The sequence below is a fragment of the Triturus cristatus genome, chromosome 3_1 (genome assembly GCF_964204655.1).
Source record: "Triturus cristatus chromosome 3_1, aTriCri1.1, whole genome shotgun sequence".
In the NCBI taxonomy this organism is placed as follows: Eukaryota; Metazoa; Chordata; class Amphibia; order Caudata; family Salamandridae; genus Triturus; species Triturus cristatus.
The window spans coordinates 258,620,556-258,644,861 of NC_140583.1; the positions used below are offsets into that span (position 1 = coordinate 258,620,556).

The 24,306-nt window shown below is 46.7% G+C and overlaps 1 protein-coding gene across 1 annotated transcript in view; it reads right to left on the reverse strand.

Moving 5' to 3' along the window:
• The window catches only part of MAN2C1 (mannosidase alpha class 2C member 1), a 291,020-nt gene that overhangs the window by 187,675 nt on the left and 79,039 nt on the right, over positions 1-24,306 (reverse strand). The window contains exons 5-6 of the mRNA XM_085643836.1: positions 21,060-21,237; positions 19,611-19,800 (exon numbers count right to left, since the gene is read on the reverse strand). Of these exons, the coding sequence (XP_085499962.1) occupies positions 19,611-19,800; positions 21,060-21,237 (368 nt within the window). The remainder of the gene's footprint in view (positions 1-19,610; positions 19,801-21,059; positions 21,238-24,306) is intronic.

Consider the following 24,306-nt stretch of genomic DNA (forward strand, 5'->3'; position numbering starts at 1 on the left):
TCCAGGTGCCCGCAAATACCGCAAAGTATGGGCAGTGGATCACCATCAACGGCCAAAGAGGGGAGGCTCTGAGAGACACAGGAGCCAGTATGACTATGGTGCGTAGCCAACTGGTGTCTCCAGAGCAGGTAATTCCCGATGTACTCCACCCAGCCGCGATGGCTGACGGCAGAACAGGTCACTATCCAGTGGCCGAGGTTCCCTTTGAATGGGGGGGGGTTGCAGGTTCACTTCGAGTTGCCGTAAGCCCTGCCGTGCCAGTCGATTGTCTGCTGGGCAATGACATGGAGCACAACGCTTGGAAGGAGGTGGAATACCGGACTCACACCGAGATGCTGGGTACACCTGACTGGGCCTGTGTTAGCACAAGGTCCGAGACTACCCGAAGAGGGAGTTCATTCCGGCTGGAGCCTGGAACAAAGGCCCAGCCAGCTGCCAGTCAAGGGAAGAACCGAGGACAGGAGGAGCCTGCCTCGGCGTCTCCACCCCGTAGGACGGATAGGCCACCGGAGGTGGTGGACCAGGAGTCTGCGGAGGGGGACGTTACCAACCTGGAGGACCTACCCATCCCGGCCGAGTGGCACGTGGAGGGAGGCCCGTCCAGGGAGGAATTCTGCCAGGGCCAGAGGGAGTGCCCTACCCTTGAGGGGCTGAGGCGACAGGCCGAAGCCCAGGCAGCAGGGAACGTTGAAGGGAACTACAGTGTTTACTGGGAGGATGGCCTCCTCTACAGTGAACCCAAGGCACCCCTACATGGATCGTCACGAGCCTTGGTAGTTCCTCAACGTTATCGAGCCTTCCTTCTGGAGTTGGCTCACGAGATACCATTGGCAGGACACCTGGGGCAAGACAAGACCTTCGCCCGTCTTGTCCCACACTTTTATTGGCCTCAGATGAAAGTGTCGTCCGATACCTACTGCCGGACATGTGTGTCTTGCCAAGCCAGTGGGAAAACAGGGGTGAAGCTGAAAGCTCCCCTGGAACCACTCCCTGTCGTTAGCACCCCCTTTGAAAGGGTGGGCATCGACATTGTGGGTCCATTAGATCCACCAACTACAGCTGATCACAGGTTTATCCTGGTTCTGGTGGATCATGCCACACGGTACCCAGAGGCAATACCTCTGAGGACCATAACAGCACCTGTTGTGGCTAGGGCCCTGATGGGAATCTTTACCCGAGTGGGTTTTCCCAAGGAAGTTGTGTCCGACAGGGGGACCAACTTCATGTCAGCATATATGCGGGCAATGTGGAAGGAGTGTGGAGTGACATACCGGTTCACCACTCCTTACCACCCCCAGACAAATGGTCTAGTGGAAAGGTTTAACAAAACCTTAAAAGGCATGATCAGAAGTCTGCCTGAAAGCCTGCGGAGGAAATGGGACGTCCTCCTACCCTGTTTACTTTTTTCCTACAGGGAAGTGCCACAGAAGGGAGTGGGCTTCAGCCCCTTCGAGCTTCTGTATGGGCACCCTGTACGTGGACCTCTCAACCTGGTGAGAGACGGATGGGAAAGAACTCCCAGAAAGCTTCCCCAGGATGTGGTGAGCTACATGCTGGCCTTCCGGAGCCAAATGGCTAAGTTGTGGAAGCAAGCTTCTGACAACTTGGAAGCCAGCCAAGCAGTAATGAAGGCGTGGTATGACCACAACGCTCACCCGGTGGAGTTGGAGCCTGGCCAGAAGGTGTGGGTGATCGAACCAGGAGAGCTTAGTGCCCTCCAGGATCGCTGGTCAGGACCCTTTGAGGTGTTGGAGAAGAAGGGTAAGGCTACCTACTTGGTGGACCTGAAGACCCCTCGTCAGCCCCTGCGGGTGCTGCATGCCAACCGCCTCAAACCCCACCACGAGAGGCCCGAAGTCATCTTGATGATGGTGACTGACGGAGGAGAGGACGTGGAAAGCGAGCCTCTCCCTGATCTGTTTGCGTCTCAGGAAAAGGATGGGTCGGTGGAGGGAGTGATTCTCTCCCCATCTCTAACTCCTGAACAGCAGGAGGACTGTCGCCAGGCCCTGGGGCAGTACTCTGCGTTGTTCTCCCTTGTCCCGGGTAGGACTCACCTGTGCGTCCATGACGTGGACACAGGAGACAGCCCACCTGTGAAGTCCAAGATCTACCGGATGTCAGACAAGGTGAAGGCCAGCATTCATAGTGAGGTCACTAAGATGCTGGAGCTAGGAGTGATTGAACCTTCTAGCAGCCCCTGGTCCAGTCCGGTGGTGTTAGTACCAAAAGCTGCACCACCGGGTGCCCAACCAGAACTGAGGTTCTGTGTGGACTACCGGGGACTGAATTCAGTGACAAAAACTGATGCTCATCCGATCCCTAGGGCGGATGAATTGATTGACCGGCTGGGAGCTGCCCAATATCTAAGTACCTTTGACCTTACTTCGGGGTACTGGCAGATCTCTTTGACTGATGGAGCAAGGGAAAGGTCAGCCTTCTCCACGCCCAATGGCCACTACCAGTTCTGTGTGATGCCCTTTGGGCTCAAGAACGCACCTGCCACGTTTCAGCGCCTGGTAAACCAGATCCTCACCGGAATGGAGAGTTTCTCTGCTGCTTATCTGGATGACATAGCCGTCTTCAGTAGCAGCTGGGAGGATCACTTGCGTCACCTGCAAGCTGTTCTCCAGGCCCTGAGACAAGCTGGATTGACGATCAAGGCCAGCAAGTGCCAGATCGGGCAGGGGTCGGTAGTGTACCTTGGACACTTGGTGGGTAGGGGAACGGTGCAACCCCTCCAGGCGAAGATCGAGGCCATCATGGCCTGGGAACCCCCCAAGACACAGACTGAGGTCCGAGCATTTTTGGGCCTCACGGGATACTATCGCCGCTTCGTGAAGGGGTACGGTACCATCGTAGCCCCTCTCACGGAGCTCACGTCCAAGAAACAACCTCGACGGGTAGTCTGGACGGAGGCTTGTCAGCAAGCCTTTGAGAAATTGAAGAAAGCCATGTGCGAGGCCCCGGTCTTAAGGGCCCCAGACTTTTCCAAGAAGTTCATTGTCCAGACAGATGCATCAGAACATGGCATTGGGGCAGTGTTATCGCAACTCAACGAAGAGGGTCTGGATCAACCCGTGGTCTTCCTATCCCGGAGACTACTTCCCAGGGAACAGAAGTGGAGTGCAATAGAGCGTGAAGCCTTTGCAGTGGTATGGGCTCTGAAGAAGTTGCGGCCATACCTGTTTGGCTCGCACTTCCTAGTTCAGACCGACCACAGACCCCTTCGTTGGCTGATGCAAATGAAGGGGGAGAATCCCAAGTTGTTGAGGTGGTCTATTTCCCTACAGGGGATGGACTTTCAGGTGGAACATCGGCCTGGAGTGGACCACGCCAATGCAGACGGTCTCTCAAGGTATTTCCGCCTTAGTGATGAGAACTCCCAAGGGGTTGGGTAGCTCTCCCCACTTTCAGCTGGGGGGGACGCGTGTTAGACCTGTCAGCCCTTTGGGTGGTCCCTCCTCATCATTATTTATTTTGTCCCACTTTTGCCTCAACCCCTGTTTGAATTTTTCCTTTTTGGGAACCACCAGACTTTTTAGTGTTGCTGCAGATTCAGGGAGCCATTTTAGCTACCCCTGAAACTTCTGTCTGAGGGCCTGGAGCACAAAATGGTGGCCACCTGTGACATCACCAGCATCCACTGGAACCTACCAGCACCTTCCAGAACATTCCAGGAGATTCCAGAACTCTGTGACAGTTGGAGACCGTTTAGAATGTTGGGAGGATAAGAGAGGCAGTTGGCAGTTGGAGCTGGCAGTTGGCACCTGACTGGTGAAGAGAGAGGAGCACAACAGTGAAGGAGGAAGGAGTGAAGCAGCAGGGGTGGAAACTTGTGCCTGGAGTGGGGTCCATAAACCCACCCTTGATACTTGTCCCTACTGATGGATCCCAGCCTATAGCCCTGTGTGGGAAGAAGACAGAAGAAACTTATCCTAAGGACCTGGACAGCAGGAACAGGCCTTAGAACCAAGAGAACAGCAAGATTCTGACCTGAGAACTGGTTTCCCTGGAGTCCGGCGTCGAGTAGCCTGAGACCTGGAGCCCGAGGTGGAGAAGCGGCGCTGACTGAAGTAGCAGACGTCGTACCCGGAGCCGCCTGAGGTCGTGAGAGGGCGCCGACAGAGGTCGTGAGGAATACCAGAGGTCGAGGAGGAAGTGAACCGAGGTCGAGCGAGCGGCGTCATCGGAGGAGTGAAGTCCGCCCTCCGGAGTCGTCGGAGACCGAGGAGGAGGAGCACCGGAGGTCGGGAGTGAGGATCGCACTCCGGAGTCGCCCGGAGCCTGTGAGGAGGAGCACCGGAGGTCGGGGGTGAGGATCGCACCCCGGAGTCGCCGGAAGTCGACATCGAGGCCAGGCCGGCCGACGTCATCGGAGCCGAGAGCGCCATCGGACCGGAGCCGCCCGAAGTCGACATCGTGAAGAGACTGCCCGACGCCGTCGAATCGGAGGTCGAGATCGAACCGAGGCCACCGACATCGGACCGGAACCGCCTACCGGCGTCGTCAAAGAACTGACATTGTGCCGAGGCCGCCGAGACCGAACCGGAACCGCCTCACGGCGTCGACACGACTCCAGCGGCGTCGGAACATCAGAAAAAGGGCAGTAAGTGGAGTAGAGGGCGCCTAAGGCCCTGTGGAGACCTGAGAGACTGCTCTAAGGGGCTAGGGAGGTGCTGAAACCAACCTGACTGTGCAAGGGGTGAACTGGGACTAATCTAGAGAGGTTGTGTGGAGAGAGAAAGCCAGGGCACTGGTATTCCCCCCTTTGATCTACCTCAGATTAGGCCTCAGCCTTGTCCCAGCCAGGGAGTAGCCCCCCCTCAAGCCTTCCACAACCCTACAAGCTGTGCCTGGGCCCTATCAGCCCTTAAGAATTGAAGTGTCATCTGATTATATGAGGGTTGCGGTATACTTTTAATTATTTATTGGGGATACTGTATTTATTGAGTTTTTACCTATTTATTGCTGCACTATATTTATAGGTCCACAGGACTTGTTGGTGTACAATATTTATTGGTACAGTATTTATTGCCTCAAAGTATTTAATTGTCTGTATATATTGCACTTGTATTTATGCCCTGTTATTTATGATCACCCCTATTTATTTCATCAAACAGCCAATATTTATTTGACCTGCACTAATTGAAACTTGTATATTGTGATTGACCTATTTATTTTTCCAATCAGCAACTAAGAGAAAAAGATAAAGAAAGAATATTTTCATAATTTTTACGGTGTAGAGTCGTTTTTGGAACGGATGCACGCATGGTTATTGTATGGGTATATTGTATGCTTAGCACTGCGCCTGTTTCCTGACCACTCGAGCCAAGCTACCACAGTGTGTCCGGAAGACCACCACCACCCCTTCTAGTGTGGGAGTGGTTTTCCAACAAAGGTGATGTGACGAATTAAGCGCTTGTGGACTGCATTTCCCTTTGAAAAAGAGAAGACTCGAAACGCGTCAGGGCTGCGGACCGATGCCTTATTTTACCGGAAGGAATGGCTGTTTGTACCTTAATAAAGTTTCTTTGGGGAAAGCTCTTCGTTGCTCGAGTGCGGCTTATTCAATGGACCATCCCCTTTGAGCTGAGTATGTTAGCGGCCGTCCTGCCGCTGAGCCTGCACCACCTCAATAACCGAGGACAACGGAGCTCAATGGTATGGGCTTCATATGTGGGGCAGCGAAGGAGGATCATGAACAGTCGCGCTTTCTGGGGCTCATGCGGAGCTTCCATCTGGCATACATAGCAGGCGCTTCCATTTGAGGATATAATGATGAACTGCATCCCCCATAATGCAACGCCTTATCTCATACAGAGTTGTCCAATCATGGCGGGTGATATTGGCATATAAAGGTGATGTGACGAATTAAGCGCTTGTGGAATGCATTTCCCTTTGAAAAAGAGAAGACTCGAAACGCGTCAGGGCTGCGGACCGATGCCTTATTTTACCGGAAGGAATGGCTGTTTGTACCTTAATAAAGTTTCTTTGGGGAAAGCTCTTCGTTGCTCGAGTGCGGCTTATTCAATGGACCATCCCCTTTGAGCTGAATATATATATATATATATATATATATATATATATATATATATATATATACACACATATATATTTTAACTTATATCTGGTGTTTAGCACTGCCACAGTTTTGCTTATCTACTGTTAAATACCCAATAGTGTATAATTTAATAGCCCTGTATTTGTAGTTACTGTTCTCTCTCTTAATTGATTTTAGTCCATCGCCTTCACACTGTGAATAGCTTAACTAGATCCTTGGTCCATGTCTTAAATGTCACAGCCCAAATGTTTGCACATACTATCCCTTAACGTTAATTGCCAACCCTACTTCATTAATAGAAAACAGGTTCTGCCACACATTGCGTGTAGAAATTTTCAGACATAGCCTTATTGCAAGAAACGCATCTTTCAAATCAGGAATCTAGTAAATTAAGGAGAGATTGGGTAGGTTGTGTTATTAGGAGCAGTATACTGCCCTCTGACCTTTCTGATTCTCGGTCTGCTTTGAAAGGGTGTGGAGTTGCCATTCTCTTTCATAAATCTGTACCAATTACGGTCTTTAAAACATGGACGGATCCATTGGGACGTTACGTCTTCGTAAAATGTACAAGTATGCATCACATTTTGATTGGGGGGTTGGTGAATGCCCCTAATCAGGATCGGGCATCCTTTTCTTTCAAAGCTATCTAGACTGTTGACTGAGTTTGGTTCCACCAAGACAATTATTGGGGGTGACTGCAATTTAGCGTTTGATCCCCATTTTGATCGTTCTGGCCCAGGATAAGGCTAATGCAAGGGATAGAGCAATCTTGAATGATGCAAAGAATGATCATGCTTTAAAGAACCCATGGTGGTTGTTACACCCTAGGGATAGGGAGTTTACATTTATCTGCTGTGTCCATGGAACTTATTACGTTTTTTTTTTTTACTGTCCCATACCTTGTTAGCCTTCCTGAGTGATTGTTGTATTGAACTTGGGGGAATCTCTTACCATGCACTTACAATTTTGGAATAAAATTTAGGACACGTGTCCCCAGCATCAAAGCATTGGCAGACTGAATGTATCCCATTACCGTACCCTGGAGAGTAAACAAAAACGTATTGGCCATTAATGTCAATTCTTACCAGATGACGAATCCTCTGCAAAAACAGCACAGATGATATGGGTACCAGGGAAGGCCACTCTGAGAGGTATGCTCATGCGGAATTCAGCAATTCACAAGCGAGAAATTACTGAAAAATAAGTTGCTGCATCCCACAACGGATTCCCTAGGTCACTTAGAGCAAGCAAAATATGGTCTGAATTCGCATTTTCCTATGCAAGCAAAACATACATGCCTTCGTTTGAAGTGGCGTCATCATGAGCAAAGTGAACTGGCAGGTTTCTTGCAGCTCAATTGCATCAGCAAGAGGCAAACTCTGCTATTCCTGCGATTCACAGCGAAACTCGCGGTTTACTCCACACCCAGTCGAGAAACGTTTCACGCTTATTCTCAGTACTTTATTGTTCAGTGGCCCCTATTGGTGGCACTTCTGAACAAGATATTTTTCAGGATTTCCATTTGCCTTTCTTGTCCGAGGAGGGTAGGCAGCACCTGGAGGGAGAGATCACAATTGAGGAGATCTCAGAGGCCATGACGAGTATGCTAAATAATAAAGCCCCAGGAGATGACGAATTCCTGATCGATAAATGTAGAGTTGATGGTTCTGCTTCTTTATAGTCTTTCATATAATGAGCTAGAGGGTGATGCTGTCATTCGACTAGAGTTTAACAGAGTGATCATCAGCACCTCATCTTGAAACCCATCAAAGATTGTACAAATTGTTCGAGTTATCCAATAAACTGTTCTACTCAGTAGCTTCCTGTGCAACTGCATTTTAACACAGGGTTTTCCTCCCCGGGAGGCCATTTTGTTGTGACTCACGCTCCCTCACGTTAGCGCTCTATTGGTTAGCACGCTGTCCTGCCTCAGACCCTATTTAATGGCCCGAGAACGGACGCGCAGCACATGGTAGGTTTTCACCTACTCACTTTTCATGCACTTACGGAACCTGACTAAATGTGTTGTTTATTATGTAGACATACTGCGTTTTTATTGTTGCCCCATTTTAATATGTAAACTGTTCTGAGTGAGATATACTCAGTAGCTTCCTCTGCTCAGGCACTTTAATCCGGGGTTTTCCTCCCCGGGAGGCCATTTTGTTGTGCCTTACGCTCCCTAGCGTTCGCGCTCTAGTGGTTAGCACGCAGTCTTGCCTCGTACCCTATTTAATGGCCCGAGAACAGACGTGCGCAGAAGGCGCACCAAAGGCAAGCCCGTCTGCGTCCGACCTGGACCAGGGGCCAGGACACCTGGTCCAACTATGACAAAGATATTTAGTTACTCAGCTAAACAACTAGTAGAGTACCGCATTATGCCCCTTGCAAACTGCACCACGCTCAACCTTGATAAAGACTCCCTGATATGCTCACATTGTAGGTTTGCTTCCACTGCGGCACAAGGACTATAACGGGAGAACCCCAATTAAATAGAGTGAATCAGACTCCAATCCATACAGATTTGCAGGGACATACCACACAAAAAACACACATTCATTATACAAGGAATTTACCTTCTATAATATTAATTGCTGCTCGCTCCCAAAACACAAGCCACATATCTTTGATCTTCTGCTCAATGATCAGCCTGATGCTGTTTTTCTTACAGAGACCTGGCTACGTGACAGTTCAGGTCCTGATGTAGCTTCAGCACTCCCTACAAATTATTCCATCGTCAGAAAAGACAGAAAATTAAAGATGGGGCGGGGGGGGAGGGATTGTTATTATTTACAAAAGGTATTTTGATTGTAAACTTGAGGATATACCCTCCACTATCTGTGAGGCCTCCTTATTCAAAATCACACTTACACCCCAGTTTACCTTTTTGGGTATACTGGTTTATCGTCCCCCTGGTCCACCCGGACCATGGTCTTTGTCCTTCCCGGACCTAATAGCCTCCTACTTTCTGAATGCCACCAACTTCACCATCCTCAGCGATCTGAATCTCCAATTAGACGACCCAGCACGTGCAAAAAGTGCTGCATTCATTCCCGACCTTGAAGCAATGAATATCCAAATCTGGTTTGACTCATCTGGCTGGTCATTTACTAGACCCTATTTTCTCGAACTTGCCCGATATTGGTTGCCCCCGGCCCTTCCCCTGGGCTGGTCGGATCACTTTGCCGTTACATTTCGGATAAAAGTCGCTCCCTGCCCCCTGGTAGCATCAACGGGCGCAAAGTCCAAAGTTAGAAATTGGGCTAAGCTTGATGTTGGAGCTTTAAATAATTCTTTAGCCAACAGCACACCTGCATTTAAACAAATGGCAATTGCGTATTTTGGGACTACCCAAAGTTGTATTCTACAATCGATTGATACCCGTCTCATTCTATCCAACAAACAGTCTAGTAATCACCAACCTCCTACCCCCTGAATCACCTAGAGGCTTAAAAATGAAAAAGCGAAATGTAAAACTCTAGAAAGACAATGGAGGAAGAACTATATGCTTGACGCCAAACTGGCCTATTAAACGGCCATAAGGGATTACCACTCTCTCTGTAAAACAGCTCGAGCTGAATATGTTTCTTCTACAATATTTCAAGCTCAGAACTGCTCCAAGACCCTGTTCAAGGTGGTTAAAGAACCATCCGGATCAGAAAGTCAGACAAACCCTCTTACCCTCAATGAAATGCAATGCGAGGATCTTGCCCACTATTTTGTGAGCAAAGTCGAAAAAATATATTCTGCATTGGCTAGTGACAATCTGTCTAATAGCTCACATCGGGCCGACACCTCCCCCAATGCAGCCAGTGATACATGGCAGGAGAATCGTAGGAATACTAAATCCATTAACAAACTGGAAGCTTGGTCTCTTTTGGAAACAAGCTCTTTAAACCAGCTCCTGGTTAGCTTAAAATCTGGTTCTCCCTGTGATTTACTTCCTATATCTGTGCTGAAGCAGCTGGAGTCTCCCTTACTTATGCTAATTATTGAACTTCTCAACGCCTCCTTACAGGAGGGCATAATTCCACCAGAATGGAAACATGCCATGGTTCTCCCTCTCCTAAAGAAGGCCAATGCCGGCCCATCTCATCCTTCCAACTTCTGACTAATTTCTCTTCTCCCGGCTTTTTCCAAAATTTTTGAAAAACATGTAAATTCCCAGTTATCCTCCTTTGTGGAGTCCCAGAACTTCCTTCAAACTTCTCAATCAGGTTTTAGGGGTTTTCTACTGAAACGTCTCTATTAGGAGTCACGGAAATGCTACGACACCGGCTGGACATTGGTGATACGGTGGCTCTTATTTTACTTGACCGGAGTGCTGCAATCGACATGGTGTCACACACCGTGTTGTTGAAAGCTTTGCAATCCTTGGGTATTGAGGGCTTAGCGCTCCAATGGCTTGACTCCTTTCTTACTAACCGTACGTTTTAGGTCTTTTCTTTCACGGCCAGCTCTAAACCCCACTTATCCCCTTATGGAGTGCCCCAAGGCTCTGTATTGAGCCCTCTGTTGTTTAATGTTTATGTTCGCCCACTGGCAGTTGTTGCCAAAGAGGCGGGGCTATCCCTATTCTCCTATGCTGATGATACACAGATAATCTTCTCCCTCTTCTCAGCGAAGGAATCTGAATCATCGACTCTCCAGTATGATTTGAGGAAAATTGCGTCTTGGATGCAAAATAATTTACTCAAACTCAATGGAGAAAAAGCTGAAGTTCTGATCCTTGGGAAGCAACAAGTTCTCTGGGGTCCCCAGCACTGGCCCTCTGAAATGGGTGCCTTACCCCAGCCTGCTCATCAGGTGCGTAACCTAGGCTTCATCAATCGACGATCAGTTATCGATGAAACAACAAGTCATGATGGTGGCCTCAATTTGTTTCACCATTCTCAAATGGTTAAAGAAAATTCTTTGGATGCTACCCCTCTCTACTCCGAGAACAGTAGTCCAGGCCCTTGTTACATCTAGGCTGGACTACGGCAATGTCCTATATCTGGGTTCAAACAAAGCTGTGATACAAAGATTGCAGGTGGTGTAAAATGCGGCTGCCAGATTGCACTGCCAGGTTCCTAAGACTGCCACTATCTCTGGCTCTCTTTGCGACCTTCATTGGCTAAAGGTGGAGAATCATATCAAATTCAAAGCCTTGAGCTATATGTTCAAAATCAAAACTGGTCTAGCCCCTTAATATCTGCAATCTTTAGCTCAACCCTATATACCTTCACGCTCCCTCTGCTCCAGTACACAGTTTAAATACACTGTTCCCAGAATCAGACTTATGCGCAAGCGCAGTCGATTGCTTAGGGCCCTGCCTGTGGAACTCTTCCCATTTCATTACGAAAAGAAACTGTTTATGGGAATTTTCGCAGAGGTCTGAAAACTTACCTTTTCAATTTGTAACATCTTTGTTCCTTTTCTCCTTTCCTACCAGGCTGGCGCCGGGAAACCCCTTGGGGTAGCTGTGCGTCTTATAAGTTCAAATAACATAACATAACATTTCACTTCTTAATGCAAATATAAAGAAACTGGCTAAGGTCCTTGCAGCTCGTCTCAAGAAAGTTCTTCCTAGCCTGATACACAGCTCTCAAGTGAGTACTGTTAAGGCTCCTGGGGGCTTAGGTATCTTTACAATTCTCATGTCTTAGCAACCCCACTCTGTCCTCTGACTATTAGGGCTGCCTGGAAGGATTTGCACCGACGTTTCAGAGGGGATAGTGCAGTTCATAAGTATGCATCACTTGAGAATAACAAGGGAATCCTTTTAGATCTAAAACCGTTTTGATGGGCTTTGTGGGAAGAACGGGGAATTAAAACAATTGAAGACCTCCTTGATGGGACTCGTTTGTTCTTTTGAGTCGTTAAAACCAGAATTTTCTCTTCCCCAGAACTATTTTAGATGTATTGGCAGATGCACAATTGCTTGAGAGGTAACCTATGGTGAGATGAGAAACATCTCTCAGCCACGCAGGTCGCAGACTACCTTATACTGTGGGGCCTTTCTAAAGGTAGTGCGTCTAATATATATCAAATACTTATTGACAATTTATACTCTTATGAAACTTGCCTTGAGGCTAAATCCTATTGGCACGAGTGGTTAGAAGTGGAATACTCGGATGGTGACTGAAAGGAAATCTTTCAGCATCATGCTCGCTCGTTCGCTCATAGAAGTGCGCTTAAAGTTTGCTTATTTTAAAAGTCCTCACAATTGGTATTGGTCTCCAAAATCTCATCTAGCTCCCAATGTGGCATGCTGGAGGTGCTCTAGTGCAGCATGTGATTTGTACCACACACTTTGGTCATGCCCTGCATTAGATACATATTTGCGTTGCATTGGGCAACGTTAAGTTCAACTAGTTTTATTACTTTTGAGGAGTCAGATAAAACGGCTCTGTTACATTACTATGTCAATTGGAAAATACAACTTCTCATTGGTGTAGCTGGATGGTCAAGATCTGTATTTTAAGGCAAAGGTGTACTGCACTAGTGCTCACCCATCAAGGGGAGGATAGTTGACTTATGTATGAACGCCAAATTTACAGGGTTCAATATCAAATACATGTTTTTGATGAGGTTTAGGGTCCTTTTTTGGGACTTTGTGATCACTGGCTGTTTTCCTTTGGCATGTGACTAATTATTTTTTTCCATTAAACTAGGATGGTGTTTGGAGTGCTTGGGGCTTGTGGTGCTATATGGTTTTTTAAGAGGATATCCTAGGTATTGCTTGAACTGTGTTGGTTAAGTATGATGACTCTTCTGCTCTTTAATAATTTGTTTACGTTTTCCTTTCATTTCTTTCATTTCTCTCTCTCTTCTTCCTTTCTTATGATCTTATTATTCCTTATGGGGATCTTATTTATTTTAGTGTTTATGAGGTACATTGTGGTGGTACTTTGTAAGTTATTAAAATTGTTTTGATGTATTATAAAAATAACAATAAAGCAATGTTAAAAAAAGATGGCTTCCCGGTTCACTTGTACCATCTAGTAATTGGACTAGACAGCACAGGCACATATCTGCTCTTACAGATATGTCCGCACCCTGCCTCAGGGCTAGAATGCCTGCTGTAGGAATGACTACATATATTCCATGCAGTGAGTTTGGCATGGCATCCAGTGAGTGTGCCATGCTGTGTTTTCAATCATGGTTTGCACCATGATTCAGTCTGCAATGCCAGGCTGTATGCAATTTGTATGGGAGTTACTCTGGGTGGCATAACACATGCAACAACCCTTAGGGACCCTCTTTGGTACCCATGCCCTAGCTACTAGGGGTACCACTTACTAGGGACTTATAGGGGTGCCAAAGTATGTGCCAATTGTGTTACAATTAGACCATTTTATCTTGTTTTAAGGTAACAGCACTGGCCCTGGTGAGCAGTGACCCAGTGCACATCAGTCAAAAAACATCAGCACCAGAAGCAAACAGTGGTGGTGACCATAACACAAAAGTGCACTTTCTACAGTTGCCACATACAATTTTTAAAAAGTTGCCACTCTGTTCCACAGTCTTCCAGTGGCAATTTGCTGAGGCTGGCCACAAGACAGCCGTCTGCCCTCCTGGAAAGACATGTGAGCGACTTCCAGGAATAGAGGCCTACCACTGGAGGAGGTGTTACCTCCTCCTGCCAGGAAGACACACTCCAAGAGGAAGCCACGTTCAAAGGGCAAGCAGCAAGCACACATGGACGGGACTGCCCTACTGTGTAGGTAGACAGGCTGGCAGCCAGGCAGAGAGGCGATACCAGTTGCCAAACCACTTTTTTCCGTGAGCATGTAGACCACAGGAAGCCATACCCCAAGGGTGGTCTACTAAGCTCTTGAGACCGAGAGAGGATTTCTGCCATCTTGAGATTGGATAAAATAAGGCACTCTGGGATAGCTAGATGCCACGCTTCACAGGAAGTTGCCATCAGCCGGAGGGACCCTGGTAGCCCATTGACTAGTGAAAGTGACCTCTCCTAACAGCACTTTCTTGCATAAAAGGGACATCCCTGGCACCCAGAACTCTGATATCGCTTGACTGGAAGAAGAGAACAAACGGGGGACTGCCCTGCTGACCCTGGAATCAGCGAAGAGGCTGCACACAAGTTGGAGAGCACCTGCTGCTTCTTGGGCTATCAAAGGAAAGGGATGTGCCTGGTATGCCCTGCTTGTGAAGAAGTAGTCCCCCAAGCCAAGTTTGAAGCGTAGACTCCAAGAGTCAGTTGGCTGACTTTCTTTTCGAGTCAGGCCCAAAGCCTGAGAGATATGTGCTTACTGTGGAACATCTGCTTACAGTGGGCAGTTCTCTGATGTCCGACATTAAAACTAGCCCTGTGTACATGACCCTAAGTTAACACTGATGCCAAGAACATGGATTGACTTGCAAACAATGAATGTTAAGAACGTCAAGGGAGTGCATGTCAGCAATTTAATTTACTCTTATTTTACATGCTTAACTTAATCTTGCATTCCCCAAGAGTTGGCTATTTTATAATGTTGTTGTTTATTTGTATTTTTTTCTGTGAATACTTTGAGACTTGTGTCATGCCAGATGTTTGAGGGGCTTTGAATGAGCACGCACGCACTAAGGCTGAAGCCAAACAAAGTGCCTGTTAGTGGGTTGGCCTCCCTGCAGAGCACACAGAACAATATTGGTGTATTCCATTTGCAACTGAAATTCTGTGGATATATGTGTGAAGGGGGTACACAGATGTCGACATTTTTGCAAGGCAAAAGTAAGAGAAATTAAAGTGCTTAAATTTGAGGGAGTGCAGTGCATGTTGGGGGCGACGAAGTGCATTCGGGAAAGAGTGAAAAGAGGATGCTGAAGAGAAAAGAGTCGGGGTTGAAGATGTGCAGATGGACTAGATATGCAGAGGATACATTTCCAACATAAAGCACACATAATTGAATGCCAAAACTCCTTCCACAGGCCTCAATGCTATTAAATTCACAGGCTCACTATTTCAGAATTTAAACATTTCCAATGTTAATTATTTATAAGAAATCATTGTTGTTACTCATTTATCTTAAACAGCTAACACCCAGTGACAAAGCCAATCATACTGACTGGATAAAATTACATCTCAGAAAAAACCCAAAATACTTGTCTGATGGCACAATATGGGAATCACAGAAATATATTTGGCATATTCCTTTATAGAGAGCACCCACTTTTTTCATCTCACATAAGGACCTGTCTGCACATATTTCTTTATGACTGGTTACAGCTAGCATCTGTGGGTGCTTCTCAGAGTCTGGTTAGAGCATATTGTTCCAAAGTTAATGCTGCATGCAGTGCAAGACACTGGGCAAGCAAACATTTTAAAGGGCTAAAGTGGTCATGCAGAACAATTTACACATTACAGTAACTGTTGAACAAATTAATGTAAGAAGATATGGGACAGTTTTTATTGTGTTTAATATTGCAAGACAATACGTTCCCACTGCTTAATAAGCCTTGCTTTATCGCTACATTCATACTTTTTTTCATTTCTTTCTCAGGAGAAGACTCCCCATGGACCCACGGTTTGTCCATTGTACTTGTTCACATCGCTTGCTATATAAAAATCATGCCCAACGTTTATGCACAACCACTTTCAAATGTCACCAGCCACCACTGCGCACTAGGACCACGGACTGAGGAGTAGCCCTAGGAAGACCCCCATCGACTGTACAGCATCTTCAGAATCATGTATCTCTTGATCAGGACCACTTCATATATGTCAATAGCAAAAAGCCGTTGACACTGGACTTGAGACTGCTTTTCTTGAGGGGGTAAAGGTTTTGTTGGACCTTGTTTTCCCTTTGACTGGCTCCTTGTCTAAGTAATCGCATATCAACCTGTAAAAGTGTTTCTTGGAAATACATTGAATTTGCCAATGCTTGTTTGCGGTTGAATTAAAAGTTCTGATTTACTGTTTCCTGGTAAATTTAGATCTCCAGAACCCTCCAGTGGATCCTTTTCGTTTTGGTATCTATAAATGAATGTAAATATAATGTATTTTTTTAAATTGGTGTCAGATCTCTTGAATGTAGAGCTTCTTTCTTCTTCAATTGTTTTGGTGCTGTTTAAATACTTTACACCTGTTCCTTTATGCAAGCGTGATTGTTCAGAGACACAGCTACTCACGGTTGAGCTAATGATTAACAAACGAAACCTGACAGGTCCTTAAGGGGGCTGGTAGTGTGTTACACGGCGAGGTCTCACAGCCATACCATATAATACACGCCATTTCCTCACAAGTGGTTACTGGACCTGTGTGCCTATTGTCTTCATTAAAAGTTATTCTCTTCAATTCCTAGCAAGACATCTTCTCATCAGTGGAAACAAGGATGGAATCTGATCCCACCCGGGGTTCACAAATGAGGTGCTAAGTTGCCCATGATACAAACAAGCTTTAGACATCTTGGATCCTTATGGCGTTATGGGGATCTCTGAAGTATATCCAATAGCTATTCAAATCAGTGAATGGGGGAGTAAGAAGGAGCACTGATCCATTCAGCTTCCTGTTAATCAGTCAAAATCAAATGGGAATGAATCACTTGTACCTGCTAATTAATTTTTAGCAGGTACAAGTGATCCATTCCCATTTGATTTTGACTGTATATCCAATAACAACAAAAGAGTGGAGCCATGATGAAGAAACACAATGGCACTCTAGAATGTAAAAAGAACCCTCACTCACCAACCTAGTTGGTGACATGCTTCATCATTGGGTTCCCACCAGAGAGGCCGAATGCCTCTCTGGTGTGCTTCAACACATGATTACAGCGGAGCAGGTTAGTTGTGATGGTGAAAGTGCAAAAAAGGGGTGAACCAATGTGGATAGTTAAAATTGAATTTACCAAACCACAAAGATTATTTATTAGTGGTAAGGTAAGTCAAGGCTAAAAACGTGAAAAGGACGATAAACTGGATAAATAGTCCAGTCACATCACAGGTGTGTAAAAACGTGGTCTACATGTTTCAGCCTCATGGATGCGATTTTAGCGAGGCTTTCTTCAGGACCAGGCGCCACGGCAGTATGTACACTCTAAGGTACACCCTAACCTGTGGCGGAAAAATAAAACCGCATAACTTACGGTTTTCAGGAACACTTCGGTATTACTGGAAGCGTTAATTCTAAACAACGTGGTAAGATATCACGTCATGGACCCATCATCGGGATCCTGCTGCCGGGTGAACTTCGGTGTTCTGCGAGCGTTCGACTTTGGAGTAAGTGTGACTACAAGTCCTCGCTCCCCACCTGGGTTCATGACGTGATAACTTACCACGTTGTTTAGAATTAACGCTTCCAGTAATACTGAACATTGGACATTGATTGACAAGGGAAGCAGGGTTCCAATATGATCATGAGGAGATGTTACTCTGTTAATCCACCTTATAGTCTTCAAGTTTCACTCGCTGCTTCCGAAGTTCCAGTCGGAGTGGCATTTACAGGGATCAATCAACAACTGTGGTTCCCTCATTCCCCACTAGAAAGGTTTGGCCCAGATCCACTCTCCAGCCCCAAAGGTGAATGTTCTGCTGCAGCCAGTTCGTCTTCAACCAGTAGGAGATTACCTACTAATGTTGTCGGTATTTCATCCCAGCTACCCCGTCCATGTTGGCCCATGGCCCACTAACTCAGTATGACAACCCCGGTCTGTTGGAAGAAAATATCTGTGTTACCATTGCCTTGGAAGATATCAGTAGTGAGCAGGTTACGATTCCATATACTCATTTGCCCGTAACTACTACAGTAGTTCCTTGGAATATGGCTGGCCAGAAAGCCAAGTTGTTGCTATCTCCTAGGTGTGAATTTATTAATCACTACGACATATGCATGTTCCTAGAAACCTGGCCTATCCTACCATACTCCTGCCAAACCTAGTAAGTTTGGTAGGCCTTTTACTTTGGGTGAGGTAATCTTTATATTGTAAAATCTACCCCTGGTAGTTGAGCACCCTGATATACAAGGTATCGAAGTAAACAGGGGGGAGGTATCAGTGTGTTGCTCTTTAATATCTACGCTAGAGAGTTCAAAGGGGGTAGAACCTCAGAGGCTATCCATTTCTTTGAAACATACATGGACAAGTTCAGATCTGGCACCAACTTGTCCATTGCAGGGAATTGTAATACCATCCTTGACATAAAAATAACAGAGAAGGATGCAGTATGGGGAATTCCATCGATCAAGCTTGTTCATCAAAAGATTAGCCCAGGGCATGGAGCCCTAATCTTTATGATTCTGTTATCAGCCCCACAGAAGTGCCCTGGCCCCTTCCTCGTGCCCTCTCACTGAATCAAAGAGCACCATTCGAAGTGTTAAGGGAGGCCTGGTCCTCCCCTCTCTCTCTCTTCAGTGTGTGCCCCACCCAGCTTACAGAAAAGCAGCAATCCAGAAACCTATCTGAAAGAGAAGTGTCTCTCTACCTCCATTCCATGTTTCCCATGCAGGCCTGGGTCTCCCAAAATAGAACCAAGGCCTTCCATGATTGTACCAGGCACATATACACCCAGTGCATGTTTCCAGCATACACTATACCATGTACTGCACCTTTCAGAGGCACACATACATCCAACACTTGCATTCACATGCGCGAACTGCACAGCACTGTATCCTGTATGTACTGTACACTCATAGGCATACATACACCCAACACTTGCACTTATCATGCACACACTGCATCCTTCATGCATAGCACTTCACAGAATTCTGATGTAGCCATGGGTGAATTAAGCACACAGAAGCTGAACTTGTAAAAGTGAGAGTATGTAGGTTCCACTCAACTGACACAGGTTAAAAAGGACCTGTTTGTTCCTATTGATCACTACACGGTATGTTGCCACCACCGCGCTTGGCAACTTAACTCCTGGTGGTGCCAGTAGCCTTCCACCACTATGAGGGTAGCGATTTGGGCATCCCTCCGGGTCCAATATGACCACAATCCATGAGACAGGCCTACGTCATGGTGCACCTGCATGATCCGTGTTTGCCTATTACAACAAAATCAGCATTAGGGATTCAGACATCAATACAGTTGGGCACTCAGAGCAGGAGTGCACGTCCATTACCATGCAGAGGCCTTTTCCATCCCAGCAATGCTCTACACCTTTCTGGCCTTATTTTTTCTTTTTTTGGCTAGAGCAAGGCCAGGGTGTTTCCCTCAGCCCAAAAATATTTCAAAGTGCCCATTTAAAAAAAAGATTGAAAAGTCTATCTACTGCTGTAGGCGTTTTGTTCTAGTTAAAGTAATGAATATGCTCTGAGATCATGCATATGGAGGGAGATCAAATGTTTCAAAATTAAATGAAAATTACACAATTAAGAAATAAGAAAAGCCATTTGGTTTTGAAGGAATTTTTGGGTGTGTTTATACAAAGCCAAGCCCTTAAACAGCAACAAATATAAGAATACAGAAAGTGCATTGCACTGAAAGGAATAAAAGTTTGTTGTTAAATCATGCTTGGTGAGTTTTCAGATAGTAATAGCAGATTAGGACCAGCAGTCACGCCATCTCTTCTAGCAATTTACCGCAAATACTGACTGTCTTTATCCTATTCATTTTCTGTCCCTTACCAGTATCGATGTGGCAGTGCCCCATGGCATGAATGACGTGCTGACTGTCTCCATTCTTTTGGCTGAAGAAGTCAGAAGCCAGCTTGTGGGCAGCCACATATGTGGAGGGATCCGAGGGGTTACAGAGGTTCACCATCTGATTGGCTGTATAGAGAGCTTGGAAGCTGCGCTGATTCTCCTCACCAAGCAGCTGTGGAGAGAAAGAGAAGGGTTACTCCCAAATGAGTTGAGTGGCTTAGAGTAGCGTTTGCGACCGAACGGGAGTGGTGGGGCAGGGAGTAGGCGAGGGAGAGGAAAGGGTGGGAATAAAAAAAAAGAAAAATGCACTTACATGGGGGGAGAATACCGCTGCCTCTCCTCCCTCCTCTTCTCTTCTAGGGCGGAAGGAAACACAGAGCCTCCCAAAATCCCCTAGCCAATCACAACGCTGCCTGACAACAGCGTTGTGATTGGTCTGAAAGCCGTGGATGGAGGCTCAGACAGAGCCTGGGTCTGTGCATGTTCTCCACCCAGGCTGTGCAATGCAGCCTGGTGGAGAACATGCAAAGTACACATGACTGTTTGGCCGGCCCAAGACAGCTGGTCAAACTGTCATGCGCACTTAGAAAGTGCCTACCACTCCTCCCCCAGTGATGAACAGCTCAGCCCCACCCCCAACCCACTGAGCCAGTACGGTAAAATAAAATGATAACAATGTTGCGTTATTATCATTTTGTTTTTCGATTTTGGATTGCTCAGTAAGCAGTGGGATCTGCGACAGCGGAGGAGCCGCCGCTGGTGGTTTATCTAAGACCCTAGATACTCCTCAGAACAATAATCAAAGAAGAATGTAGGAGGCCAAACAGTGCTTCAACCTGCTGAGAGCAAAAACGGGAACAAAACACACTTTGCTGCGGTGCAGAACTGTCACCTACAGCAGACCTCAAAGGAGAGCAAAGCGCGGGGAAGAGCAGCGTCGCCCCACACAAACACCAGTTTGATATTCTTCCTTATCACGGGTTGTTGTGTTCAAGGACAGTCCATCAACCATGAAGTGGATGATGAGATTCACAGAAAAACAAAGAGAGAAGTCTAAACAAGGAGAGTCAGAGAATAGATAAATCAACAACTAACACTGCTAAATAAAAGAACAGGCTGGAGTTATACAAAGAAAGGACATTTGTAGAAGTCGATAGCAGACCAAGTCTAGGGAGGAAACTCCAGGAGCAAAGGAGGAATTACTTGTGCGACCAGACCCAGGATTGTCATTTCCCCTTGTGATCATCCTTGCTCTGTCCGCCCTGCCCCTCTGGTACCTGTAAATCAGAGTCCGTGTTACTGAGCATCACAACAGGTACCTTGCCATTAGGCCCACTGCAGAAACACAATGGAGTTAATAAAGCAGACGCAAAGAGGAACATGTGAATGAGATGGCGGACACAGGACACATGGGAGGAGATCTGTTTGTACCTTGGCCATGTCCAGCAGAATCTCAAAATCAACCAGCAACTCGTGCACGTCACGGTTAAAGACCACCAGTTCCGCCTTATGCAGGGTGAATTTCCGGCTGGGATCAGGAGGTGCAATCATGCTGCCCTTCCCTGCACCGAAGAGCCCATTGCAGGCCATTTCTACATACAGTGTAATGCTGCAAAAAGGAACAGAATGTAAAAAAGCAGCATTAATGCACGCTCATGTGTTTGCAAGCAATAAAATAGTTTCAGTCGTTGTACGCTTCACCAGGAATCTTTTTGTTTTTAGAGGGCCTCAAGTATCAGTAAATACTAAGCATATATGTCGTATGCGCTTCCATGCTTCAGTCGATGCAGACGACGTACTAAACATGTTAAGAAACAACAGTTCCCGAGCACTCTCAATGCTATTAGCAATTGCTTGCCTCCCATCCTTAAGATGTGCACAGCTTCCGTGCCCGCCAGCAGCCCTCCCCCACTCACTAGGTTTGTAGTATGTTTGGCTCCAATTAAAAGGCATGAACGAGCCAGTGTTCTTTTCTTGCCTGCAGGGTTCTGGAGAAAGGCACAGAGGGCAGAATGCACAACTTTCATAGAGGGTGTCTGAGGAGTGTAGCTCACCTCTACCTATGAAGCACTGAAATGAGGGACATTGAATCTGAAACAGGCATGTTTTGTCGCAGTGCACTGATCAGAATAGATTTTGAACAGAAACAAATATCAGAAACACAAATAACGACCATTTTTGGGTAATAAAGCTAGGCCGGCTCGTCTCAAAAAGGGATGAGTGGCAGGTGCTCTGGAATGCATGCTATTTCATATTTGAACTGAACTTATGAGCTAAGCCTGGCCAAAATGGCTGCCTCCCAGCAGAGTTCCATCTGCCGATGCCATTTCGGGGGGCATTTCTCCCTCGTATAGGGCCGAGAAATGCTCAGAGGTGGGAGGATCATGTTGAAACTCCAACAGCACTGAATACTATGACAGGGAGTGAGCATGACCTACTACTACTACTGGTAATATCAGCAGATGAGTGTGTGTATCTCCACCGCCTGCCCTAGCTGTAGAATCCTAGGCCTGTAAAACTATAGATGTGACTCACGAGAGCAGACCAGGCCACGGCGCAGCACCTCTGGCTGCAGGAAGACTGTTCGAGCATTCAGGCCACCCGACGCACAAAACAATTTAAGAGAAGCCCCCTCAGCAGGTGAGGACACGTCGAAAAACCATGGCACACTCCTCAGTGCTTGTTCCCCTATAAAGACAGCAGAGGAGTGAGTCTCTTTGCTACAGTTGGGAGACGAGTGATCTCATTCCTGGCAAGACAAACTCATACCCACCATTGAGAAACAGATGAAACCGAGGTCACAGATGCGCCATTACCTTAACCGCCAATTGCCTTGGCGGTCCCCCATGGTTGAGCCAGCTTTAGCACTGGTGGCACCCTGTGCGACAATGTTTGTTGGCACCCCACCCCCCTCCAATGACCACCTCCGCCACGGATTCCCTCAATACCATCATTTGACAATGTCCCCCAAGTCTCTATAACCACTGTCTCTTAGATTTATTTAGTTTTATAGCACCACTCATACCATTTTAAGATGTCAGAATACTTTACATCACACACGCATTGCACAGAGGCAATCATCGCTGTGCAAATCAGTATATAGGAAAGGTTACATAAGACAGAGACCCACAAGGAGTAGGAGTCACAGTTCATCCTTACTGGTAGGCAGTATAGTTTAAGAGTCCTTGGACTGGAAAAGCACAGATTCAGAATTTAAAATATACCATTGTTAGGTGGTTTCTTTAATAATAAGAATTTTTTTCTCCCCAAATTAATCTCTTTTGCAACATTAGGACAACGAAAGACTGGGCAAAAAATATATAGCTCTAATATTTTCCTTGCAATTTACATGCAGCAGGCACATTGAACCTCTGCACTATGATGATTCAAAACGTTTACTAGACAAAGCTCCGGTCTTTCTCTAGGAAGAACATTGATCACCGGAGTTGTCATTTTTATTGATGTCTGGAATTTGATGGTCAATGTACGCGGCATCAGGTGCTTTTGAAAGATGAACATGGCGCCCCCACCCCAAGTCAGCGCCCGGTGCAGTGGCACCGATCGCACCGCACTAGAGCCGTCCCTGGCTCCACTGACTGATCAACCACAGATGCAGCTGAAGTGCCCAATACACCTCAGCTCAAAACCCACCAGGAGTTACAATGACTTACAATGACTTTTGGTGAGTGGGGGCAGGAATACACGACCACCCGCATACCAGGAGACTGCAGCTTGCTGACCAGTGCCCACTGTAGTGGTGACTAATGTGACTCTGAAGCCTGCTGTCCTCTTGACAACTGCCATCCACTGATAGCAGCCTGCCCCCTCGCACAATGAGTGCCCTTCAGAGTGCCCAGAGACTGAAAACAAAGTTGTAGCTTGGTAAAACTGCCAAATATCGTGGAGGACGACTGTGGCTGAGTGTAACCCTCAAATCACCCAATTGATCACATTTCTTAAGGCCACCCAGTACACACACTCATTCTCAGAGGCTCTCACTGGCTGTTGTAGGAGTCTGATGCAAACTGCTACAAAAATGACCAACACCACAGTGGAATCGATACTGATGGAATTATCAGGGACTGGTGCCGCAATGTCTCGACTGGATCCGGCAGTCCCAGATATTTCATCTGAAGTGAAGTCGATACATTTTGCTCTGGCACTCTTTCACAAGCAAATCATGTTTGACAGCAGACATGACACACCAAATAGAGGAGACATGACATTTGGGACCTGAAAGACCGGGACAAACAAGGCAACGTCTGTCTTTAAGGAGTCCCTGAAAAACTGAAGGTGGCGATATTATGGAAGACCTTGCACACATGATCCTGAAACTGCATCTCCTTTCTGGAGCCATTGGAATTCCACACAGGGCATAAGATGAGGCATCTGTGAATGAGAATTTGCTCTTGCTCCATCATCGTCAGCCTCCCGCGCACTAGCACACGCCACATATGGCCTCCTCGACCGAAGATCCAAATAGTCAACACAGATTAAATGACCCCTGAGTACTTGGAACCTGATGGCTTTGGTAATTTTCTGATTGACGTAGACTATGAGTCAATGGAGACATCCATCTTACCTCATCAAGCAGCAGTGGATGAGCCAATAGATGCACACCTGCTCCACCGACATGGTCATGCTTCTAACAAATCCATCAGAATGACAGACAGGGCAG